The sequence below is a fragment of the Pteropus medius genome, unplaced genomic scaffold (assembly GCF_902729225.1).
Source record: "Pteropus medius unplaced genomic scaffold, Ma_sr-lr_union100, whole genome shotgun sequence".
In the NCBI taxonomy this organism is placed as follows: Eukaryota; Metazoa; Chordata; class Mammalia; order Chiroptera; family Pteropodidae; genus Pteropus; species Pteropus medius.
In genome coordinates, this window is record NW_024352783.1 from 7,623,288 (window position 1) to 7,649,379 (window position 26,092).

Genomic DNA, 26,092 nt, shown 5'->3' on the forward strand with positions numbered 1-26,092 from the left:
CTGTTTTCTCAGGCTGTAGAAAAGAATATAGAAAGCCATATCCAGTCCTCCATCTATGGACAAACACATGCCAGGCAAAGTGGGGATGAGCAAGGAAAACCCACACACCCTATTCCACACCAAAGAGAAAGTCTAGGTGTGATTGTCCATGATGTACGGGATGCTATGAACAGGGCAAACATATTCCTGGAAAAGAAAATTAAAGAAAGTAGTACAGCATGCCAAAAATAAAGACCTCTATGTGTAAGAAGACAAAAACAAGGAACATGCCCCATCAATGCTATGCACTATGGAAAACCTTAAAATTAATAAAGATGTATTCAAAAAACAAAATAAGACAGCCAAATTAGATAAAATGAATGATTGGACATTCCAAGCTAATCATTATAAATTCATTATATAAAATGAGAAGAAACAAGGAATAAAATAAGTGGGACTAAAAGACCTTTGAAGAAAGTCTTGAGATAATTGTAATGCAGAAGAAAAAGACAAAGATTAAAGCAATTAGAAAGAAGTTGACAAATATGGAGGACAAATTAAAATCATCCAGCATATCATAAGATCATGTGTTTCTGAAGTGGAGAACCTAGTAAAGGAAAGAATATATTCATAATTTTAAAAAATACCTCTTTTTTCTTTGTAAAGTGAAAGAACTTTATAGACTGTTAGGACATACCTGTCTCCAGGAAAAATTACACAGAATGATCAGTATCAAAACAGATCCTGTTTAAGTTATTAAAGTTTAAAGATAAGTAAAATAACCAGGAATTCAGGAAGCAAAATAAATCATTGATGGTGAGAAAAGAACCTGGCCTCAAACTTCTATAGTGACAGAATGTAGTAGAATAATAGCTACGAAGATCTCAGAGAAATAAATTGAGGTCCAGGAATATTACACCAGACATGTTAAAGAATAAAAGCAACAGGCAGATATTCTTAAACATGAAAGCACTGAACATTTAAAACTTCTTAAAGAATTTCTAGATGATGAAATCCAGCCAAAGAATGGAAGCCATGGTAAAAGGACTATAGTAAGCCATAAACTAATTTAAGTAGAAAGTCCATAAGAGACACCTGGATGAATTATGGTTCCATAACAGAATGTCAGTAGTAAATCTTGACAAAATAAAAATAATATAACTGCTCACCTAGAGATATAGTAAGATTGGAAAAATGTTTAAAGGTATGTATTGGAAAAGTGTGGCTGGAGTGATTTGATACTTCTGAAATGGAAATGTTAAATTGAATAAAATTCCACCTTCTTAATGCTTTTAATAATTTTTTCCTTAACTTTTAGTAAGAGGTTTTTGGCAACTAATTTCAGGTAATAAAGGACTGTTTATCTGGAGTACAGCAATTCCTTCCATTTTAAGCTTTATTTCATTTTTTTCTTTTATATCTGTATAAAAATAAACCACATAGTCTTTTATTTAAAGAGTATTGTACACAATTCTTTTGTTGTTTTATTTTTGCCTGTACATCTGTCCATCCATATTTAAAAATAAAGTGATGTCTGGGAATGGTATTTACGTTTCTTTGTATTTATTTGTGGTGAGATTTGGGATGATTTGCTGCTTAATTCTGTTCTGTATTCCTGGAATTTTTTTTCCTTAGAAAATGTATGTCATTTTATAAGCACAATACTCGTAAAAAGTCAGCCATTTCTGTGAATATCCATCATGTTTTCTAGATTTCGTGGGAAAAATTAGTCCACATAACTAGAGTATTTGGATATTTAGATTAAAAGATGCAGAACAATTGAAAATGTTTTTGATATAAAACATTTACTGAGGTAATCTTTCCCCAATGTAATTGGTTTTTTCCCTTGAGCAAAAGACGAAGAAACCAAATCATATTTGTAAATTTTAAAATTTAAATGCAATTAATTTTGTTTCAGAAAACTGTCTTAGCTGGGAATAAATAAAATCAATTGATATAGTTTTTGATCTTCATGGACCAACATGTGGAATAGCTAAGGACTTTAGGACATATTCTACCTAAATGAGAGTTATCTTTTCTTTTAAAATTAAAATAACATAGGTATAGTATAGTATAGTAAATAATCTATTTGATAATTTTAATTTGTTTTAAAGTTATTTAGAGATGAAAGTCAGTAAAATGGAGGAACTTTTAAGTTTAAAAGTCTACAGAGAGTTTCTATGAAAATCTGATGTTTTTGCTTTTAGTTTTATTTTGGAAGATATACCAAATTTTATTTATCCTTTTATCAGTTGATATTTGAGTTTTTTTTTTTTTACTTTTATGAATAATGCTGCTATAAACACTTATGCATAAATTTATGCATAAATTTTTGATGGTGTCCTTTCTCTTGGTAATATACCTAGGAGAATCGCTGGATCATATGGTAGTTCTCTCTGTGTTGACTAGTTGAGAAACTACCAGACTGTTTCCAAAGTGGCTACACCATTCTACCAGTGTTGGGTATTAGTTTTTAAAAGGCAGATATGTTAATTTAGAATGTAAATTTCACACTTAGCTCCACCAAGACTCCCAATGTATTTGTTTTCACAAAGATTTTTATAGTTCATTTAAATTTTTTGAAATTTTAAATGTTAAATTATATATTTAATGATTTATGTGTGAGTGATTTTGTTCTTAAAAGAATTGGAAAGCTGAAATGAAAATAATGGTGTTTTTGTTTTGGTTTTGATTTTTGATGGAAAGAGAGTTTTCTATACTCAGTGTTTTTCTTAATTGTCCTTGCCCTGGCTGCTTGAGGTTCTCCTCCAGCATTGAATATACTTCACCTTATCTGGCTTTGGTAAATCTCACAGGCAGAGTTGCTGGAGGTAAAATGTAATACTTGTAAGTTAGCTTTTCTAAGTCAGCTTTTTTAGGTTGTGTCCTGCACAGCATGCCATTTAAGGGGACAACTGAGGGCTGAAATCCAGCTCAGGCAGTTATCCAGGCCTTGTGTACCAGCAGGTTGCATATGCTTATGGAAATTTCATACAAAATCTTTGTGCAGGCTAGTGATGGTCCTGGTTCTAAGTGCTGTGTTGAGGGGCTTGGTCTTTACTTAATGCCAGATGCTTGTTTTTATAGATTAGGCTGCTTAGTGGAGGATTAATTTAAGATATACCAGAAGCCAGAGAGAACACGTAAGGGACCTGTAAGAGAAGGGGAAAATATGGGCATAAGATAGGGCGATGTAAATGTGATGGAGAGGAGACAGACTTGAGTAAATTAAGAGGTAAGGCTGCCAAGACCTGGCAGTTGACAAAGGTAAGGAGGAGACCTGGATTTCTAGCTTGGTTTGTAGCTTGTCGGGTTTGTTCCATCAGCTATGATAGGGATGAAGGATAGAGCAACAATGTAAAACACCTTGAGTTTGGTATGAATCAAGTTTGGGGTACCCATGAAACATCCAGGAGGAGATGTATCTAGCATGCTTGGGAGGGTCACGGTTTAAGATACAGATTGGTATATGTGATCCAAGAAGTGTGGAAATTGAAAAGAGCAATAGTTTAAAGATGGCCTGGAGTATTTCTAACATCTAAAGTCACTGAGAGATGGAAGCCTGTGAAGGAGCGAGGGAAAGGAAAATGATTAAAACGGTAGTCGTCAAACTTGTTACTTAATATATTCTCTAAAAGAATTTTTAAAAGCTGTATTCTGCATTGTATATTTTTAAGTTGACACCTAAAATTCTTAATAGTAAGTTTAAAAGATGAAAATAATTTGTCATATTGAAAATATTGACATTTTAAAACAAAAGCTGCAATATGCTTTTAAAACTACCCAGTGGACTCTACCAGGGAGATTTGATATCATCTATCTGCTTAATACTGTTTTTGAAAAAAAACTTGCCTTTAATAGAGCTTGTTTTTTATTCCTTTTATTTAGAACTAATTTATTCATTCTCTTTTTAGAAGATTTATTCTAACGTGATATGTTTTTATTATTCAAAGTCTTTTATTGATCAACCTATCGTACTTCTTTCTATTCAGTAACAAATAGATATGAAAGTATCTGTTTATAAGGTGCTCTGCTTAAGAAAAAAATTCTGGCCTGAAATATCATAATTATTACATTATAATTATTATTATAAGATTGATCAAAACAATCATTTAAGAAAATGAGAAACATTTATTAAGTGGAAGTAAAATTTTATGGAAATGCATCCATGCATTAATGAGATTGATGGGGCTGTTTTAAAAATGTTACTTATTGCCAGAAGGAAGGCAACATGTATTCTATTTTTTTTTTGAATTTTTATAAAATTTATTTGAGCCAAAAAGAGGATACACCTGGAAGCAAGATTTCAACAGACTGAGATAAATGCTTCCTCTATTCTTATTTTTTTATGATGATGAAAGTACCAAGAAAGCTTGTCCACAAATAATTGAGGTATATGTCCCAAATCACATACTTTTCTGTGTGGGGTGGTCTTTGTCTGTTATTGAGTTGTAGGAGTTCTTTATATATTCTGGATATTAAAGCCTCATCAAATACCTGATTTAGAACCTTTTCTCCCATCTTGTGGATTGTGTTTTCACTCTCTTGATGGTGTCCTTTGATGTACAAAAGTTTTTAATCTTGGTGAAGTCTAATTTATCTATTTCATACTTATTTGTGAAAATAGCAGTTAACAACTTAAGTTTTTCAATTTTGTCGAAGGCAGAAATTTGAGAACTGTTATCTTGCACAAGGATTTGTTTTTTTGCTGCTCTGGAGGTGTTTATATTTTGAGGGTTATTACTCTTGTGTATGAGGGAGACTTAAACTTTTCTTTTGTAAAATGAGAGAAGGACAATTATGAAAAAGAAGTAGGGAAAGGAGAACCACTAGTTTCTTATCTGGTAGGCCAGTTTTTATGTAAGGTGTATATATATGGAATTTCAGGATCTCTGGAAGTTGATTGTTTAAAAATTATTTATGCTGGTATCCCCTGTGGAAAATCATTGTATGTGCCACGGAAGACTGTTAGAGAATGACAACCAGGGAAGATAGTGTCCTTCCTTATGTCAGTACCACACTCTTGATTGCTATAGCTTTGTAGTAAATTTTGAAATTGAAGAGTGTGAGTTCTCCAACTTTGTATTTCTTTTCTAAAATCGTTTTGGCTAGCTGGGGTCCCATGAGATTCCATATGAATTTTATGTGGGTTTTTCTGTTTATCAAAAAAAGTCACTGGGATTTTGATACAGATCACATCGAATCTATAGATAGCTTTGTGTAGTATTGTTGTCTTAACAGTGTTATATCTTTCAATATATGACATGAGATGTCTTACTCTTTATTTAACTTTTCCTTAATTTCTTTCAGCAGTGTTTGTGTTGTTTATATGTCTTGAGCCTCATTGGTCAAATTTATTCCTATTTTATTCTTTGGATACTATTAAAAATAGAATTGTTTTCTTAATGTCAATTTTAGATTATTCATTGCTAGCGTATGGAAATACAATTGATTTTTGTATGTTGATTTTGTATCCAGTAACTTTGCTCTATTCATTTATTAGCTTTAACATTTTTTTGTGTGGATTCTTTAGTGTTTTTTTCTACATATGAGATTGTGTCATCTGCAAATAAAAGTACTTTTTCCTTTCCAGTTTGGATGCCTTTTATTTATTTTTTTATTGTCTAATGCTCTAACAAGAACTCCCAACACCATATTAATAAATACAAGTGGCAAAAACAGGCATCCTTGTCTTATTCCTGGAGCTTCCTACTTCACTGTTCTTTGTGACATAATTGTGAATTTTAAAAAATGGGGATGTTATATAATGTTGCATTTCCACTCAAAGACTTTTTAAAGTCTTCATATTACCTCATAACTCAAGTCGTTTATCTTTCCATGTAGCAATTGCTAGATTTGTTTTTTTCCTGCTTTTTATTGGTTAAAAATGTTCTTCTAGTCTAGATTATACTGAATTCAATTATTATGGCATCGGTTTAAAAATATTATTTTTTGGATTTTTTTCAGCAACTTAAAACTTTCTGCAAATTGGAATCTTTTGTTACGTCTGTCACTTCTTTACCACCAGCACTCCCACCACCCTTGAAGAAACTTTTTCTATTAGAATTTGAAGTTTGATAGTACTTTATAGTGAGGTATATATTCTTCTGGGAAAGGGGTGGGGAGGAGTTGACTTTGAAAGTAAACATAATTTTAAAATTTATTTCAAAGTCCAACGAAGGATATTAGCAGGAAGTCATACATCAGTTAAAAAATTTCAAGTGTTTATTTTCTTTGTATTAGGCCTCAAGAAAGAAGAACTGGATATGAACAGTTTCACCCAGGCCCATCTCCGGTGGATCATGATTCACTGGAATCCAAACGACCACGTCTGGAGCAGGTTTCTGATTCCCATTTCCAGCGCGTCAGTGCTGCAGTGTTACCTTTAGTGCACACACTGCCAGAAGGTTTGAGATCTGCAGATGCTAAGAAGGTAAATATTTGTTCTCTTACCCTATGGAGTTGTTGGTCTCTAATGTTTATTTAGCCATATTCAGGCACCATGTTTAAAGGAAAGTCCAGTTACACCAGTCTCTAAAGGTTAGTGCTGTGGGAAAGTAAAAATTTTGTTAAACAAAACTAAAAACCACAGACTTACTGTGCTAGACTTTGAAAATCAGTACTTTTGGCTTTTTGGTAAATGAAACAGTCTTGACTGTTCTAAAAAAATTGTTATTGAATAACTCTCAGGCATTTTGTACTGATTTGCTGGGCTGTAAAATGTGGGCTGAGGTACTCAAAGCTACCACAGTTTTACTGAATTTAAATTAAATGTTAATCTTGTGAAACTTACTTGCAATTTGTTAACTTGCTACATGCGAGAAAACATGGTAAGGTTTAACTGTGCTTATAATTTTTATGAAGAAAAAACATTGTTTTCTAAGATAGTAAAAAATATGTTCTTTAGGAAACTTGCAAATAAAAAGGAAAAAACTTAGCTGTAATTCTATATCTTGGAGATAACTAATTTTAGTGTGTAGCTATGTTTCATGACATTTCAAACAATGTATATTATAGATTTATGAGAAGGTTCTGTTAAGATCAAACCGCTTTTTCTCTTGTGTTTATTATTTGCCTTTAGCGAAATGCATGTTTGTGCATTATGCCCTTAGTTTGTTTCTCAGTTTATCATTTTTAATTGTCCCTTTTGCTTATTGTTACATCTGCAGATTAGGAAGTTCCTGGTACTTAGTAGATATTAAATAAATATTTATTTTAGAGAGAATAAACTAATTCTTTGAAACTCATAATAAAGTGTTAACACCTTTACTATCATGTGTTAATATATCTTACCCTCCCCTTCTTTTTGTTATTAAATCTCTTTCCCATAAAGTTTATTTACCTTTATGAGTAATGGCCCTTTCCACCTTGATGTCAGTTAAAAAAAAAATACCCACACATTTTCTTTGAGTTTTTATGTAGTGAAAAGTGATTTAAAAGATAGTGAATATGTCTACAATTTATTTTTAAATAGTTCAGCCAAATGAAAAAAGGTAGGTGTTTATGTATGTGTAGAGAGAGAACAAATATAGTAAAATGTTAACAACCAGTGATTCTGGATGAAGAATGAATATTCATGATACTCACCTTTCAACTTTTATGTAAATTTGAAAATTTTCAGATTAATAAGTGGGGAAAATCTTTTTGTGATAAGCTAGAAATGAGCTAAGCTTCTGGGAGTTTTGAGACTCACCTCACCATATGAAATATTGGTGTTGTAGTTTATGTGTTTAAAAGAAGTGTTTTGTAATATTTTTTAAAAAATAATATATCGAACAAGGGCTTCTTCCATGACTGAATAAGTTACCACAAATGTAATATATGGCTATGGAATTTTTTTGGCAGAAAGAGATTTTAAAAGCTCATTTGGAAGGATACAAAAATGGTTCAACATCCATAAATCAGTCAATGTGATACATCACAATAACAAAAAAGATAAAAACCATATGATCATCTCAATAGATGCAGAAAAAGCATTTGACAAAATTCAATATCCTTCTATGATAAAAACTCTCAACAGAGTGGGTATAGAAGGAACATATTGCAACATAATAAAGGCTGTGTATGACAGACCTATGGCTAATATGCTCAGTGGTGAAGAGCCGAAAGCTTTTCCTCTGAGATCAGAACAAGACAAGAATACCCACTATCACCACTTCTGTTCAGTGTAGTATTGGAAGTCCTAGCCCCAGCAGTCAGACAAAAAGAAATAAAAGGCATCCAAATTGGAAAGGAAGAAATAAAACACTCATTTGCGGACGACAGATACTATGTATAAGAAACCCTAAAGATGCCACCAAAAAACTGTTAGAACCAGTAAATGACTTCAGTAAAGTTGCAGAATACAGAATCAATGTACAGAAATCTGTTGTGTCTCTGTACACCAACAATGATCAGGAGAAATTAAGAAAATCCATTTACAATTGCATCTAAAAGCATAACATATCTAAAAATAAGACCAAAGAGATAAAAGCTGTACTCTGAAAACATAGAAGAAAAATTGAAAAATATACAAATAAATGGAAGCATGTACCATGCACATGGATCGAAAGGATTACTATTGTTAAAATGTCCTTACTATCTATAGCAATATACAGATTTAGTGCAATCCCTGCTAAATTAAAAATAGCGTTCTCAGAATTAGAACAACTGTAGTCGTCTGAACTATGCTTTTTCTAGGCGCTTCTTATAGCCTAAAGAAAACTAGTACCTTAATCTAAAATTCATCTCCTTTATAGTATTGCTTTTATCGTCAACTTAGACTGGAAACTAATTGTGTGTGTATGTGTGTGTGTATGTGTATGTGTGTGTATGTTGATGAGTGATAGATTTTGTTGGAAGGACTTTTATTCTACTGTATTTCACTGCTGATTTTAAGGTGGAATAGGATGACAAATTTGGCTAAAGAGATGTTACATGTGCTATAATGTGGGCAGGCTTAGTTGCCCTTTATGAGGGTAGGCCTAGGTGATAGTAGCAACAAAAGCTCCTTAGTCATTTTTCTGACTTCTTTTCCTTAGTATTGACCCTTGGAAAGCCTGAAAACTTTCTCGTAGGAACTCTTGGCCATATCATAGCCAGGTAAAAGAACACACAGCTTTTACCTGGCATTTATACTATTTTCTATCCTCCATGTTCAGACCTTTTGAAGAACCATTGCAAAGAAATGTTTGAGAAATTGATATCTTCCTGTCATGATTGTATTATTATTTCCCTAGAAATTCTCTATAATCTCAGTATTGTTATACTAAAGGCCAGTCAGCTACCTTGCCATCTTATTCTGTATAGCTTTTAAGATCTTCAGAATAGTGAATGATATGTCTAAATTATAAAAGTGGTAGAAACATCAGTGGGGTTTGTATGTGTGTGTGAAAGTTACTACTATAGGACTGCCATATAGAAAAATAGCACACATGGCTCTGCTGTGTTTTAAAATGGACTTTTTCAGTTAAGAGATTCTTGATACTAACGTTGGCTATTAGTGAGGAATAAATTGTTCTTGATTTTCTTCTCTAAAGGATCCAGCATTTGGAGGCAAACATGAAGCTCCATCTTCTCCAGTCTCTGGGCAGGCATGTGGAGATGATCAAAATGCTTCACCTTCAAAACTTTCAAAGGAAGAGTTAATACAGAGTATGGATCGTGTAGATCGAGAAATTGCAAAAGTAGAACAGCAGATCCTTAAACTGAAAAAGAAACAAGTAAGTGTTTGATTTTACTGCTTAATATATTCTAAGAAAGTATGTTTATCTCCCTAAAGAAGATAATATTGAATTTTCCATATTTTTCAACTTTATATAAAAGGAATCATGCCTTGTATATTCTGACTTTTTTTTTTTTTTTGGTATTAGTTTCCTTAGTTCATTAATTTTCTCTGTCATATTATCTGAATGTATGATAATTGATAGCAAAATTTGTCCATTCTATTTTTGATCTTATTGGATGGGTTGTTTTTAATTTGTTGCAGTTCGATTCAATGGTGCTATATTTTTTGATTCACACATAAACAGATTTTCTAGGGCATATGTCCAGGAATGACAGTGGTTTGCCAGAGCGTATAGATATCTTTGGAAATGCTAGATGATACCAAATTTGCTAAAATGGCAGTACCATTTTACATTGCCACTGGCATCATATACAAGTTTCAGTTTGTACATAGCCTTGCCTTTATTTGATAATTTTTTTCATTTGATAGTTTTTTAAATTGGATACGAATTAGTTCTCCCTGTGGTTTTAATTTGCATTTCCCTGATTAGGAATGAGAGCTTATTTTAATTTGTTTATAGGTTATATTCCTTACGTGGATTTTTTGGGGTGTCATTTTCTTATTTTTAGTATTTCCTAAAGTCTCTTGTTGTTTTATGTGTATAGTGAATATCTCCTATTTTGTGGCTTGTCATTTTGTTTTTTTTTGGGGGGGGGAGATTTTTAAAAATTGAGATAAAAAATTTACATACCATAATATTCACCTTTTTAAAGTGTACAGTTCAGTGGCTTTTAATGTATTTATAAAGTTGTGAAGTTATCACCATTATATAATTCTAGAACATTTCTATCACTTTGAAAAGAAACTACATATCTATTAGCAATTACTCTATTTCCTTTTCCCCCCAGCCCCTGGCAACCATTAACCTCTTTTCCGTCTATATGGGTTTGCCTGTTCTGGACATTTCAGATAAATAGAATCATATATGTGGCCCCTTGTGTCTGGTTTCTTTTATTTAGCATGTTTTCAGTATTCATGCTGTACCTTATATTAGCACTTTATTCCATTTTATGGCTGAATAAAATTATATTGCATGAATATACTGTTTTGTTTATTTGTTCATAAATTCATAGACATTTGGGATGTTATGAATAATGCTATTATAGCATTCATGTACAAAATTTTTTTTGAGTGTGAGATTACGTCCAGCCTGGAAGGGGATATGAGTGGGTGTCAGATCAAGAAATGGGATTGAAATTTAAATAGAAGATTCTGTTGTTGATTATTGACGATGCTCAGTATGAACTATGTTTGTCTCTTCTTTTCCTGTCTCCCACCATTGTTCTTATTTTATCAGGATTGTTCATTGTGCTTTTTCTAGACTTGCCTGCATTTTTGCTTTAATATCTTCTACAGAATTAGACCTTTTAGTGTTTTAGGAGTTTTTCCCTGATTTTTTGAAGGGTTCTTGACCTTTTGATCTTGGCATTGATGGTTTTGAGTCTTTTCCATTCTGGTTTGGTTTTTGTGATCTTTTGGTTGGAATTATCTTACATGAATTTCTTTCATTCATTTTTTTTTTTCTTTTTATTAACGCCTACAGCACCTGGTATTCCTAGGTGGTCTCCCATCTAAGTACTAACCAGGCCTGACCCTGCTTAGCTTTCGAGATCAGATGAGATCAGTCATGTTCAGGGTGGCATGGCCGTAGACTTGTATAGATTTCTTTACTGGAACTTTTTCTTCAGCTTCTTCCTCCTTATCTTCATTGTTATTTTTATCATCAAGTTTTACTTTTTTTCTGTGAAACCCAGCTCCACTTCTAGATATACTTGGGAGTTTCACATTCTCCTCTTCATCTTACAATTGTGTATCTTCCTCCACAGCTACCATGTGGGTCTGCCAATATGTACAGGCCTTGAACCACATTTAGACCACAGGTGGTGTTATTTCAAAGCCCTTAAGGGAAACCATTGGATGTACAGATGGTTTCAAAATTGCCAGTGTTACTTTAATTAGACTGCCTTCATAAATCATTGCCTCTCTTTCAACAGTGTTTAATGCATCCTTTGTAGTAGCCCCTAAACTGACTATTCTTAAAGATAACTGGTGCTCATTTTCATCATTATCCACTTTAAAGTGATACTCTTTGTTGGCCTTTAGTTTGTAACTGAAAAGATGGTTCTGGAACCTCACTGTGCTCATGTCCATGTCCTTTGACTCTTCCATATGTAGATGGCTCTCACATTTTTGGGGTGGGGTGAGGCAGAAACTTGACTTGAGCCAAAAAAAAAAAAATAATAAAGTTAAAAAATAGAATAACTTAAGAAATTCCAAAAGTAGAGTGCCGATCAGGGCAGGCTCTATGAGCTGTTAAAAAATAATGTTAAAACTCAGTAAATTAAACCGTGTGGTCCCAGTATGTGGAAAACAGCAGGAACTGCCTAGAAAAGTCAGAAATGGATAGAAATCCATTTGAGAATTTAATGTATGTTGAAAGTAGCATAGGGTAGTGACTTGCACTTAGTTGGGAAAGAAGGAGGATGGTGCTAAACGACTCCTGTTTCAAGAATAGCTGTTCAGGATGGAGTTGCACCAGGGCCAAGTATTTATTTGTGATGAAGTCAAATTTATTTTCTATTTTTATTACTTGTATGTTTGGTGTCCTAGCTAAGAAACTGTTGCATAATCAAAGATTACAAAGATTTATACCTGCGTTTTTTTTCTTTTGTAGCCACAAGCTTTATTTTCTATGTATCATTAACATTTTTATATCTGAAATTATCTTCTGTTCACACCTATTTGTCTTTTTTCTCCTGTTTTCCCTCCTTATGCTTCCAGGTGTTTGACCCATTTGTTTTCTGTTTAGCTTCTTGGCTTCTTATGCTTTCAGCCATTCCAACAAACCACTTAATAACCTGCTCCCTTTTACTAGCATGTTGCTTTTTCATGCTCCCTCCACAAGCACTCGACTCCTCTCCTTTGTTCCTTCTGGAGCTGCCTGCTTTGATGTGGCATTTTCCTCGTTTGCCTGTTATGAAGGAATTGCTCAGTTAGTTTTCAGGTCTCCTTCAGAGGAAATTCTTCCATATAAAGCTGTAGATTCAGTATGTCCATGGGAAGAGGTGAGTTCAGGGTCGTCCTACGTTGCCACCTTGAACCATCCTCCAGTACCTATGTTTTCTTTTACGACTTTTAAAGTTTTAGTGCCTACATTTAGTGCCTAGTAGTGCTTTTTTTGGTTAACAGAATTTCTTTAGATTTTATATGAGGCTACCCTTGGGTCATTAAAATAGATTACTATATTGTCTTTTTAAAAGTTTTATGGTTTTGCTTCTCATTTTTTTTCTTTTTTCTTTTAAATTTATTGGGCGATATTGCTTAATAACATTATATAACTTTCAATTGTATAATTCTGTAATATATCCTCTGTATATTGCATTGTACACTTACCACCCAAATTCTAGTCCTCCTCTGTCACCTTACATTTGACCTTCTTTACCCTCTTCATAATTCCTCCCACCTTACTTCCACTCTGGTAACTAAATGCCCCTCTTTTATGTCTGTCTGTGAGTTTGTTTTGTTTGTTGCTTTGTTTTATATCTGACATATGAGTGAAATCTTGTAGTTGTCCTTTTCCATCTGACTTATTTTTGCTTAGCATGATACTCTTGTGATCCATTCATGTTATCAAAAATGACAATATTTCATCTGTATGGCTGAGTAGCATTCCATTGTATGCATATACCACATCTTCATTATCCAATTATCCATCAAAGGACATTTAGGTTGTTTCCATGTCTTCACTACCGTGTATGTAATGAACATAAGGTTACATATATCTTTATGAATAGTGTTTTCAAGTTTTTCAGGTAGATACCCAGAAGAGGGATTGCTGGGTCATATGGTAGCTCTGTTCTTAATATTTTGAGGAACCTCCATACTATTTCCATAGTGGCTGTACAAATTTACAGCCCCACCAGCAGTGTATAAGGGTTTCTTTTTTTCCACATCATCTCCAACACTTCTTTCTCATCTTACTAATAATAGCCATTATAACAGGTGTGAGATGACATCTCATTGTGGTTTTGGTTTGTATTTCCCTTATGGCTAGTGAAGTTGAGCATCTTTTCATACATCTCCTGACCACTTGTATGTCTTCTTGGGAAAAGTGTTCAGGTCTTCTGCACATTTTTTAATGGATTGTTTGTGTTCTTCTTTTTGTTGTTGTTGAGTTCTGTGAGTTCTTTAGGTATTTTGGATGTTAGCCCCCATATTGGAGGTAATGTTTGCAGATATCTTCTCCCATTCAGTTGGTTGCCTTTTTGTTTTGTTGATGGTTTCTTTTGTGCCATAGAAACTTTTTAGTTTGATGTAGTGTCATTCATTTATTTTTGCTTTTATTTCCCTTGCTTTTGGGGTCAAATTAATAAAATCTTCTCTGAGACCTAGGTCCTTAAGTTTAGTACCTATGTTTTCTTCTGTGTATTTTATTGTTTCAGGTCTTATATTTAGATCTTTTATTCATTTTGAGTTAATTTTTATGTTTAGTGTTATATAGCAGTATAGTTTCATTCTTATGCATGTGGTTTTCCAATTTACCCAACATTATTTATTGAAGAAGCTTTCTTTTCTACATTGTATGTTTTTGGCTCCTTTGTCAGAAGTTAGTTGCTCATATACATGTTGGTTTATTTCTGGACTCTCAATTCTGTTCAATTGGTTTGTGTGTCTGTTTTTCTGCCAGTATACTGTTTTGATTAGCTTTGTAGTATAATTTGAAGTCAAGGAGTGTGATATCTCCGGCTTTGTTCATTTTTCTCGGGATTGTTTTAGCTATTCATGGTCTTTTGTGGTTTCATACAAATTTGATGTGTTTTTGTTGTTGTTGTTGTTCTATTTCTGTGAAAATTCCATTGAGATTTTGTTGGGGATTGCATTAAATTTGTATATTAAGTAATATAGCCATTTTAACTGTGTTGATCCTTCCAATCTGCGAATATGGAATACCTTTCCATTTCTTTGTGTCTTCTTCAGTTTCTTTCAATAATATCTTGTAGTTTTCAGTGTATAGGTCCATCACAATCTTTGTTAAGTTTATTCCTAGGTAATTTTTGTTGCAATCACAAGAGAAATTGTTTTTTTTTCATTTCTTTTTCTGATATTTCATTATTAGTACTTAGGAACACAATGGATTTTTGTATATTGATTTTGTATCCTGCAAATTTACTATCCTTGTTTATTGTTTCTGATAGTTCTCTATATTTAGAATCATGCTGTCTGCAAAAAGTGACACTTTTACTTCTTCATTCCCAAGTTGGATGCCTTTTATTTCTTTCTCTTGCCTGATTGCTCTGGCTAGGACTTCCAGTACTATGTTGAATAACAGTGGTGAGAATGGGCATCTTTGTCTTGTTCTGGTCTTAGAAAATAAACTTTCAGGTTTTTACAGTCAAGTATAGTATTAGCCAAGTGTTTGTCACTATGCCCTTTATTATGTTGAGGTACTTTCCTCCTATACTCATTTTATTATGTGTTTTCATACATCATAAATGGATGTATCTGTCAGATGCATTTTCTGCATCTATTGATATGATCATTTGATTTCTCTTTTTTTTGATCACTTGATTTTCATTTTTTATTTTGTTAATCTGATGTATTACACGGATTGTGTATGTTGAACCATCCTTGCATCTCTAGAACGAGCCCCACTTGATCATGATGTATTTTTAATGTATTGTTGTATTCAATTTGCTAGTATTTTGTTTAGGATTTTTATATCTATATTCATCAGAGATTTTGGTATGTAATTTTCTTTTTTTGTGTATTATCCTTGCCAGGATTTGGTGTCAGGGGTAATGTTGGCCTCATAAAATGATTTAAGAAGTATTATTCTTCAAGTTTTTAGACGAGTTTGAGAAAGATAAGTATTAAATCATATTTGATACTTGGTAGAATTTACTAATGAAGTCATCTGGTTGTAGACTTTTGACTGTTTCACTTTCCTGTTGACTGGTCTATTTAGATTTTCCAGTTATAGGAAGGTTATATATTTCTAAGAACTTTTTCATTTCTTTTAGGTTATCGAAATTGGTGGTGTATAGCCTTTCATAATATTTTTGTATAGTCTTTGTATTTCTGTGGTGTCCATTGTAACTTCTCTTTTATTTCTGATTTTGTTTGTCTCTTCTCTTTTTTCCTTAGTGAGTCTAGCCCAAGACTTGTCAATTTTGTTAATCTTTACAAAGAACCAGTTCTTTGTTTTATTATTTTCTCTTCTCTCATTGTTCCCTTTTTCTTTTTTAAAAAATTTATTTATTTATTTAATTAGTTTCAAGTATACAGTACATTGGGTAGACATTTATGTAGTTTATAAAATGATCCCCCTAATTGCTCTGTCTCGCCTCTGGTTTTGCACCTAGCAAATATATTAATGCTAACTGCATTCCCTATGCCATGCTCGCCATCCCCGTAACCATCTTTCAACTACTAAATTGTACTTCTTTAATTCTTCACCCCATTCTTCCAGCCCCCCAACCCTCCCACCCCTCAGTCCGTCACCAAATTGTCTACTATATTTGTGAGTCTGCTTTTGGTTAGTTTGTTTTTTTTGTTCCTTAAATTCCTCATACAAGTGAAATCATATGGTATTTATCTTTCTCTGACTTATTTCACTCAGCATAATAATCTCTAGGTCTATCCATGTCATTGCAAATGGTAGGATTTCATTTATTTTAATGGCTGAGTAATATTCCATTGTATATATGAACCAAAAATTCTTTATCCAATCTTCTGTTGATGGGCACTTAGATTGCTTCCATATCTTGGCTGCTGTAAATTGTGCTGCCATAAATATTGGGGTGCATAGATCTTTACGAATTGTTGTTTTGGTTTTCTTTGGATAAATATCCAAAGGTGCAATTGCTGGGTCAAAAGGTAGATCCATTTTTAGTTTTTTGAGAAACCTCCAGACTGTTTTCCATAGCGGCTGTACCAGTTTGCAATCCCACTAACAATGTATGAGGGTTCCCTTTTCTCCACATCCTTGCCAACACTTGTTTTTGATTTTATTGATGATAGCCATTTTGTCAGGTGTCAGGTGATACCTCATTGTGGTTTTAATTTGCATTTTTCCGATGATTAGCGACCTTGAGCATCTTTTTATGTGTCTTTTAGCCATCTGTGTTTCCTCTCTGTAGAAGTGTCAGGTCTTCTGCCCATTTTTTTATTGGATTGTTTGTTTTTTTTTGTTGAGTTGTATGAGTTTTTATATATTTTGGATATTAACCCCTTATCAGATGTATCATTAGCGAATATCTTCACCCAGTCAGTCGGTTGTCTTTTTGTTTTGTTGATGATTTCCTTTGCTGTACAAAATCTTTTTATTTTGATGTAGTCCCATTTGTTTATTTTTTCTTTTGTTTCCCTTGTCTGGGGAGATATATCCAAAAAGAAATTACTGTTAGTAATATCAGACAGTTTACTGCCTGTGTTTTCTCTAGAAGTTTTATGGTTTCGGGTCTTACATTTAAGTCTTTAATCCATTTGAGTCCATTTATATACAGTGTAAGAAGGTGATCCAGTTTATTTTTTTTGCATGTATCTGTCCAATTTTTCCAAAACCATTTATTGAAGAGACTGTCTTTACCCCATTGTATATTCTAACATCCTTTGTCATATATTAAATGAACATATAGGCATGGATTTATTTCTGAGCTCTCTATTCTGTTCCATCGATCAGTGTATCTGTTTTTATGCCAGTACTATCAGGCAGTGAGATACTTCCAATTTTGTTCTTTCTCAAGATTGCCTTGGCTATTCAGGATCTTTTATGGTTTCATATAAATTTTAGGATTATTTGTTTCAGCTCTGAAAAATGCCATTAGTATTTTAATAGGGATTGCATTGAATCTATAGTTTGCTTCCTACCCATGAGCAGTATATGCTTCCATTTATTTGTATCTTCTCAGTTTTTTTTCTCAATGACATAATTTTCTGAGTCTTTTACCTGCTTGGTTAATTTGATTCCCAGGTATTTTATAGTTTTTGATGCAATTGTAAATGGGATTGTTTTCTTAATTTCTCTTTCTGAAAGTTCATTGTTGGTGTATAAAAATGCCACTGACTTCTGAATATTTATTTTGTAACCTGCTACTTTACTGAATTCATTGATCAGTTCTAACAGTTTTTTGGTAGAATCTTTAGGGTTCTCTATACATAGCATGTCATGGGCAAATAATGAGAGTTTTACTTCTTCCTTTCCAATTCAGATACATTTTGTTCTTTTTCTTGTCTTATTGCTGTGGCTAAGACTTCCAATACAATGTTGAAGAGGAGTGGTGAAAGTGGGCACCCTTGTCTTGTTCCCGATCTTAAGGAAAAACGCTTTTAGCCTTTCTCCATTGAGTATGATGTTAGCTGTGGGTTTGTCATATATGGCCTTTGTCATGTTGAGGTATGTTCCCTCTATTCTCACTTTGCTGAGAGTTTTTATCATAAATGGATGCTGGATTTTGTTGAAACCTTTTTCTGCATTTATTGATATGATCATATGGTTGTTATCTTTTGATTTGTTAATGTGGTGTATCACATTAATTGATTTGCGGATATTATACCAACCTTGCATCCCGGGAATAAATCCAACTTGATCATGGTGTATGATTTTTCCCCCCCTCTTTAAATCCGCCCCCAACCCCCACTTCCACCCCTGACCCATGGATGTTGCCATTTCCCTTTAAGGACTAGATCTCTGAAGGCAAGGAGTCTCCTCCCACATGCTTACAGCATGCACCCAGGACCTGGCACACCCGGGATATGGTCTGTGACTCCACCTGGGGCAGGAACCCAGGACCTTCTGCGTGCAAAGCACACATGCTAACCACTACACTATGGAGCCACCCCCATGATATTTTTAATGTTTTACTGAATTTGGTTTGCTAATATTTTGTTGAGGATTTTTGTATCAATGTTCATTAAAGATATTGGCCTATAGTTTTCTCTTTTTTGTAATGTCTTTGGTTTTGGAATCAGGGTAATGGTGGCCTGATAGAAGGAGTTAGGGAGCCTTCCCTCTTCTTGAATTTTTTGGAATAGTTTGAGAAAAATAGGTGTTAATTCTTTTTTGAATGTTTGGTAAAATTCGCCTATGAAGCCATCTGGTCCAGGGCTCTTGTTTTTGGGGAGGTGTTTGATTACCAATTCTATCTCATTGGTGGTAATCGGTTGGTTCAGATTTTCTGTTTCTTCTTGACTCGGTCTTGGGAGATTGTACGTTTCTAGGAATGTGTCCATTTCTTCCAGAGTGTCTAATTTGTTGGCATGTAAGTGCTTATAGTATTTTCTTATGATCCTTTGTATTACTGTGGAGTTCATAGTTATTTCTCCTCTTTCATTTCTGATTTTATTTATTTGAGTCCTCTCTTTTTTCCTTGATGAGTCTGTCAGTTTTGTTTATCCTTTCAAAGAACCAGCTCTTGGTTTCATTAATCTTTTGTATTGTTTTTCTGGACTCTATTTCTTTTATTTCTGCTCTGATCTTTATTATTTCCTTCCTTCTCTTCATTTTGGCTTTGTTTGCTGTTCCCCCCACCTCCCAGTTTTTTTAAGTGTAAGGTTAGATTGCTTATTTCTCATTTCTTGAGGTAGGCCTGTGTTGCTATGAATTTCCCTCTTAGGACTGCTTTTGCAGTGTCCCATAGATTTTGAGTCGTTATGTTTTCACTTTCATTTGTCTCGGTATCTTTTGATTTCTTCCTTGATCTCATTGATAACTCATTCATTGTTTAGTAGCATGTTATTTAGCTTTCATATGTTTGTGTATTTTCCAGTTTTTTCATGTAGTTGATTTCTGATTTCAGACCGTTGTGATCAGAGAAGATGGTTGATATGATTTCAGTCTTCTTCAATTTATTGAGACTTGTTTTGTGTCCTAACATTTGGTCTATCCTGGAAAATGTTCCATGTGCACTTGAGAAGAATGTATATTTTGCTGCCTTGGGTTAAAATACTCTGAAAATATCTATCAAATCTATCTGGTCTAGTGTGTCTTTTAGACTCATTGTTTCCCTGTTGATTCTTTGCCTGGAATATCTGTCCATTGGTGTCAATGGGGTGTTAAAGTCTTCTACTATGAGTGTATTACTGTTGATCTCTCCTTTTTTGTCGTTCAATAATTGCTTTATGTATGTAGTTGCTCCTGTGTTGGGTGCGTATATGTTTACTAGGGTTAAGTCCTCTTGATTTATCAATCCCTTTATCATTTATGTAATGCCTTTTTTGGTCTCTTATTATAGCCTTTGTTTTAAAGTCCATTTTACCTGACGTAGGTATCACTACCCTGGCTTTTTTTACATTTCCATTTGCGTGAAATCTTTTTCCATCCCTTTACTCTCAGTCTGTAAGTGTCATTTGATCTAAAGTGGGTCTTTTGTAGACAGCATATGCATGGGTCTTGTTTTCTTATCCATTTGACTGCCCTGTGTCATTTGATTGGAGCATTTAATTCATTTAAAGTGATTACTGATATGTACGTAGTTATTGCCATTTTATTATTTGTAATTGTTTTTTCTATTTTCTTTCTTACCTGTTCTCTTTTTGCAGAAGTTCCTTTAACATTTTTTGTAATATTGGCTTGTTGGTGATGAATTCTTTAAGCTTTTCCCTGTCTGAGAAGCTCTTTATCTCACCCTCCATTTTAATCAAAAGCCTTTAAGGGTAGCGTATTCACGTTTGTAGATTCTTGTTTTTCATTACTATGAATATTTCTTGCCAGTCCCTTCTTGCCTGCAAAGTTTCCCTTGAAAAATCAACAGACATTCTTACAGGGGTACACTTGTAAGTAACTAGCTGCCTTTAAGATGTGTTTTGGTGTAGGTCTGTTTGAATTCCTCTTGTTTGTGACTCTTTGTGCTTCTCAAACTTGTATGTCTAATTCCTGTGTCAGTTTAAGGAAATTTTCTGTCATTATTTCTTCAGATTGATTCTCAATCCCTTGCTCTCTCTCATCCTCTTCAGGTACTCCTGTCCTCCAGATTTTGTTATGCTTCATGTTGTCCCAGAGGTCTCTTAAACTGTCCTAATTTTTTCAAATTCTTTTTTTTGTTGTCCTAATTGGGTATATTCTGCTACCTTGTCTTCCAGTTCACCAATTCGACCTTCTGCTTAGTCCAGTTTACTCTTGAATCCTTCTAGTGTATTCTTCATTTCAATTATTGTATTTCTCATTTCTGTCTGGTATTTTTCTGGTTTCTGTGTCCTTTTTTATGCTGTCGAGGTTCTCATTGTGCTCATTCATTCTCTCCATAAGTTTGTTGAGCATCCTTATAACCATTATTTTGAACTCTGTCTCTGGTAGGTTGATTGCCTCCATTTCATTTAGCTTATTTTCTGGAGTTTTCTCTTATTGTTTCATTATGTGGCATGTTCCTTTGTTTTCTCATTTTCTTAGCCTTTCTGTGTTCGTGTCTAGGTTTCAGGAATATTTGTTTCGTCTCTCAGCCTTGGCCAGATGTCCTAATGTGGAAGGTGTCCTGTGTGGCCCAGTGGTGCAATCTCCCAGATCCCTTATGTTGGGTGCTCTAGACGTGATCTTTGTGTGGGTATGTGTGATCTTCTGTTGTTGCCAAGCCTTTATTGTTGTTAGTACATCAGTGGATAGGATTAACTCTCAGGCTAATTGTGGGAATTGCTGCACCCACAGGGTAAGAGTTGCTGTGTGTGGGCTGACCCCACTGAGCGGGATTTGCCCTAGCAGGCTTGTGTACTTGTCACGACCACTCTTTGTGTGTACCACTAATGTGACTAGTCAGGAGTTGCTCTGTTGTGTTCTGGTTCCAGCCTCCAAATGCGTTGGTTTTGTGGTCTTTTGGGATGGGCTCCCCAGTAGGCCAAGGTCAGCCTCTGCTTTTGATTGCTCAGGGCTACCTGGTGGGAACTACAAAGTGACCTGCAGATTGTTGTTGCCAATGCTGGATCTATAGGTAAGTTGAAGAGACAACACTGTAGACAATGGTCTGTTATCCCTCATCCTTGACCTGTGGCAGTTCAGCAGAAGGAGCAGTGCTCCTCAAGGCCTGGCACTACTTGTCAGTTGCTTGTAAGTCTCTGAAACTGGATGAGCCTCTGGGTGGCATGCGTGTTAGGTGGCACAGGGTCCCTGGTAGTGTCCTGGGCCTATTGAGTAAATTTTCCCCTTCCACTGCAATGTCAGTTTACATGCCAGTGCTGTCTCTGTGGCTCCCTGTACAAGTTTCCATTCGTAGCAAGGTCAGCTGTCGCCCACCTTGGGCCTGAATGCGCTGCCCCAGGGACAGGGGCAGGGGCAGCTGCCTAGCAGCGTGCAGTGGGCACTTCGTGTATTGAATGGGGCAGGAGCTCAGGAAGTCAAGGGTCATCTGGCCAATACAGACCACTGCAATTTCCTCAAGAGATAGTTCCGCTTATACAGGCAGCAGTGGTTTTCCCTGAAATGCGCTTACTTTTCTAGCCAAGGTCTGTTACCTGTGCAGACTGTACAACCCCAGAGCCAAGCAGGGCACGGGAAGCTGCCTGTCAATGGACTGCAGGCATTTTGTGGCTTGGGTGAAGCAGGATCTCAGAGATACAAGGTCCGTCCGGCCAAAACGACCTTAGTTTTGCTGCAACTTCTGTGCTTGGGCGTTCCCGCTGTAGTCACAAATCACAGTGAGACCAGCTGCCATCTGGGGTGGCTGTACTTCTCAGACGCAATATTGCAATTCTTGCAGGCTGCAGAGGTCTGTTGGCCACTGATTTCTGTGTAGTGCCAGACCTGTGCTAGCTAGTTTGTTGCCTGTATGGCCTAGGAGATCAGGGGAGGGGCGGGGCAGGGCTGTAGCAGTTCACTGTCAATGGGCCTCGTCGGGCAATTTGTGGGTAGGATGGGGCTGGGTGTCAGAGAGACAATGGCAGTCAGATCAATACAGCCTCAGCATTGCTGCAACTTTGGTAACTGTTCATGTGTTCCCATGGAAGTCCCAGATCACAGTAAGACCAGGTGCTGTTAGGGACTGGCCCACAGGTCCCAGAGATTCGCCTAAGTTTGTGTTGGCATCAGTGATCTGCCTGACCCTATCTCGGAAATGGGGCTCACAGCACTGGCCACCAGCTGGAAATGGAAATGAGGCTCACTGCCTGCTGTGAATATTTGGCCCCAAATTGGAGCTGGGCTTGGCAGCTATCCAGCAACAAAATCCCTAGGCCATCTTCAGGTTGGGTAGGGTGGGCTTCCTAATGATTCTGTGGGAGGGGTCTGCACAGTCAAGCTGGCTGGTCTGTAGATTGCCTAGTAGATGGGTTAGACTAATGCACAAGGGTGGCTGCCCTTCCAGCCCTTGTTCTGGCGCCATGTAATGCAGACTTTCTAAGTATGAATCCCATGTGAGTCACTGACCCACTGCTTGTGTCCTGGATGAGTGTCCACAGGTCAGAAAGCCTGTGCACAGGGGTGTCTAGGGTTTCAGTCTCTTTCTGTCTTCCTCAAACGACTGGAATCCCCTCTGGTTTTTATAGTCAGAGTTCTTGGAATTGCCTCTTCTCTGGGCTGGGATCTTGGGCTGGAACCCTGGGCTGGGGAGCCCCCATATGAGACCAGGACCTTCAGGAGAGCCTCTGCAGCCTTGTTCTCCCTCCCAGTGTTCCTCCACTACCCAGGGGTGTGGGTCCAGCCCAATTTATGACTTTGCCTCTCCTGCCAGCTTCATTGTGGCTCCTTTATATTATCAGATGTAGGCCTTATGATCAGCTGGACTTCAGATGATTCTCCACATTGATTACTTTATAATTTGTAAGTTCATTGCAGACCTGGGAGGAGATGAACTCTGCTTTTATCTAATCCTCCATCTTCTCTGAGTCCTACTGTTCTCTATTTCATTTAATTTTGCTCTAATTTTTATTACTTTGTTCCTTTTGTTGACTTTGGGCTTTGTTCTTTTTTTTTTTCTAGTTCTTTAAAATGTTAGGGTATGTATTTGAAAATTTTCTTGTTAGAAGGTAGGCCTGTAATGCTATATTGCTATTATTACTGCTTTTGCAGTACCCCCCAAATTTTGATATGTCATATTGTCATTCTCATTTGTCTCTGTTTATTTTGATCTCTTATTTTATTTCTTCTGTGATCCAGTTGTCATTTAGTAGCATGTTGTTTAATCTCCACATAGTTGTGGCTTTTCCAGCATTCTTTTTGCAGTTGATTTTCAGTTTCAAAGCATTGTGAGGATAAAGAATATCCTTACAATGATTTCAGTCTTAAATTTGTTGAGGCTGGTATTGTCTATCCTAACATATGGTCTATCCTTGAGTATGTTCTATGTGCACTAGAGAAGAATGTTTCTTGTGTTATATATGAAAAGATTTGTAAATATCGATTATGTCCATTTGGTCTAATGTGTCATTTAGGATTGATATTTCCTTATTGATTTTCTCCTTGGGTGATCTGTTCATTGCTGTCAATGGGATATTTAGGTCCCCTGCTATAATTGCATTTTTGTTGGATTCTCCCTTTAGTTCTTTCAGTATTTGCTTCATGTATTCTGGTGCTTCCAGGTTGGGTGCATATACATATTAATAAATATTATGTGTTCTTGATGTATTATCCCTTTTATCACTATAAAATGTCCACTTTTGTCTCAGTACTTTTTAAATCTTGAAATCTGATATAAGTTTGGCTACACTTGCTTTTTTCTGGATACCATTTGCTTGTAGTATCATTTTTCACTTCTTCACTTTGAGTCTTTGTCTTTGCAGCTGAGATGTGTCTCCTGAAGGCAGGATACAGTTTAGTTTTGTTTTTTAAACTGTCCTGCTACTCTGTACCTTTTAATTGGTGAGCTTATTAGTCTGTTTACATTTAGGGTGATTATTGACGTATGAGGATTTCCTATAACTATTTTATCTGTTGTCTAGTAGCTCAGTATCTCCATTGGTTGTTTTTTTTCTCTTCTGTTTATTTTGGTGGTATTCCGTGATCTCCTTTGTTTTTTCTTTTTTTTATTATGTGCCTAAATTCTAGATTTTTGTTTTCTGTTTATCATTAGGTTTATGCAAAAAATTGTTTATATGTACAATAGTCTGTTTTCTACTGTTCACCTGTGCAAGTTTAACCGTTTTCTCTCTCTCTTTTTATGGTTTTGTTGTCACAAATTATCCCTTTTTATCCTGTGCGTTCATTCCCACATTGCAACAGCTATTGTCTTTTTTTAATGCTTTTACTTCCTTTAATCTTTAAATATTTAATACCCTATTCTGAACAAGAGTTGTAGTTATTTCCGCTTCTCTTTGTCATCATACTCATAGTTTGGTATCCTGTTGTCTTTGTTTTATGTAGAAGAGCACCTTTCAGAATTTCTTGTAATGTAGGTCTTGTGTGGTAAATGCCCTCAGCTTCTGTATATATAGAAAAGCCTTTATTTCTCTTTCACATCTAAAGGATAACTTTGCTGGATATGGTAGTCTTGGCTGGTGATTTTTCTAAATAAAGTGAATATTTGATTCCACTCTCTCCTAGCTGGTAGAATTTCTGCAGAAAAATCTGATGTTAATTTAATAGAGTTTCCTTTGTAGGTTACAGTCTTCTTTTACCTGGCTGCTTTGAGAATTTTTGAAAGCTTTAATGTAATATTCCTTGGAGAAGGCCTTTTTGGATTGATACAATTAGGTGTTCTGTTAGCTTCCTGGAATTGAGAATCCAGTTCTTTCCATAGGTTTGGGAAGTTCTCACTGATTATTTGTTTGAATAGGCTCTTTGTTTCCTTCTCCCTCTCTTCTTCTAAGATACTCATTATTCTTATATTGCTCTTTCTAGTGGAGTCAGATAGTTCTCGTAGAGTTCTTTCTTTCTTTCTTTTCTTTTTTTTTTTACTCTCGATTCTCTCCCTTCTTCCACCTAAGTCATTTCTAGATTTCTGTCTTCAGTATCACTAATGCTTGCCTCAATCCAATCTGCTTTGTTTCTTAAGCTCACTAGTTCATTCTTTATCTCATATATTGAGTTCTTAAGCTCCAGAATTTGTTTGGTTCTTTTTTATAATTTCAGTCTCTGGTGAAGTACTCCATTTGTTCATTGATTTTATTTCCGAACTCATTGAATTGCTTTTCTGAGTTTTCTTGTGCCTCATTAAGTTTTTTCAAAACTGCAATCTTGAATTCCCTGTCATTTAAATCTAAGTCTTCCATGTCTTTAAGTTAATTTTCTGGAGATTTTTTTCATTTTCTTTCTGAATTTCCTTGTTCTTTGTTATTCATTATACTTAATGGATTATTAATCTGCTTGGGCATTTGTGGGAATTAGTTTTTTTTCCCCTAAGTATTTAACTCTTCACTGTTTAGCAGGTTAAGTAGAAGTCTTTTGTTTTCTAGCAGGTGGTCAGAAGCGCAAATTTTTATTTTCTCTTT

The 26,092-nt window shown here is 35.1% G+C and overlaps 1 protein-coding gene and 2 pseudogenes across 24 annotated transcripts in view; 1 reads left to right on the plus strand and 2 right to left on the minus strand.

Moving 5' to 3' along the window:
• Nucleotides 1–26,092, plus strand: part of NCOR1 (nuclear receptor corepressor 1) — a 173,824-nt gene that overhangs the window by 34,989 nt on the left and 112,743 nt on the right. For all 24 annotated transcript variants that reach the window (XM_039847432.1, XM_039847440.1, XM_039847443.1 and 21 more), the window contains exons 4-5: nucleotides 6,223–6,412; nucleotides 9,498–9,680. In XM_039847432.1, coding sequence (XP_039703366.1) covers nucleotides 6,223–6,412; nucleotides 9,498–9,680 — 373 coding nt within the window. The remainder of the gene's footprint in view (nucleotides 1–6,222; nucleotides 6,413–9,497; nucleotides 9,681–26,092) is intronic.
• Nucleotides 10,884–11,914, minus strand: LOC120589824 (nucleophosmin-like; annotated as a pseudogene).
• On the minus strand, nucleotides 11,280–11,398 carry LOC120590004 (uncharacterized; annotated as a pseudogene).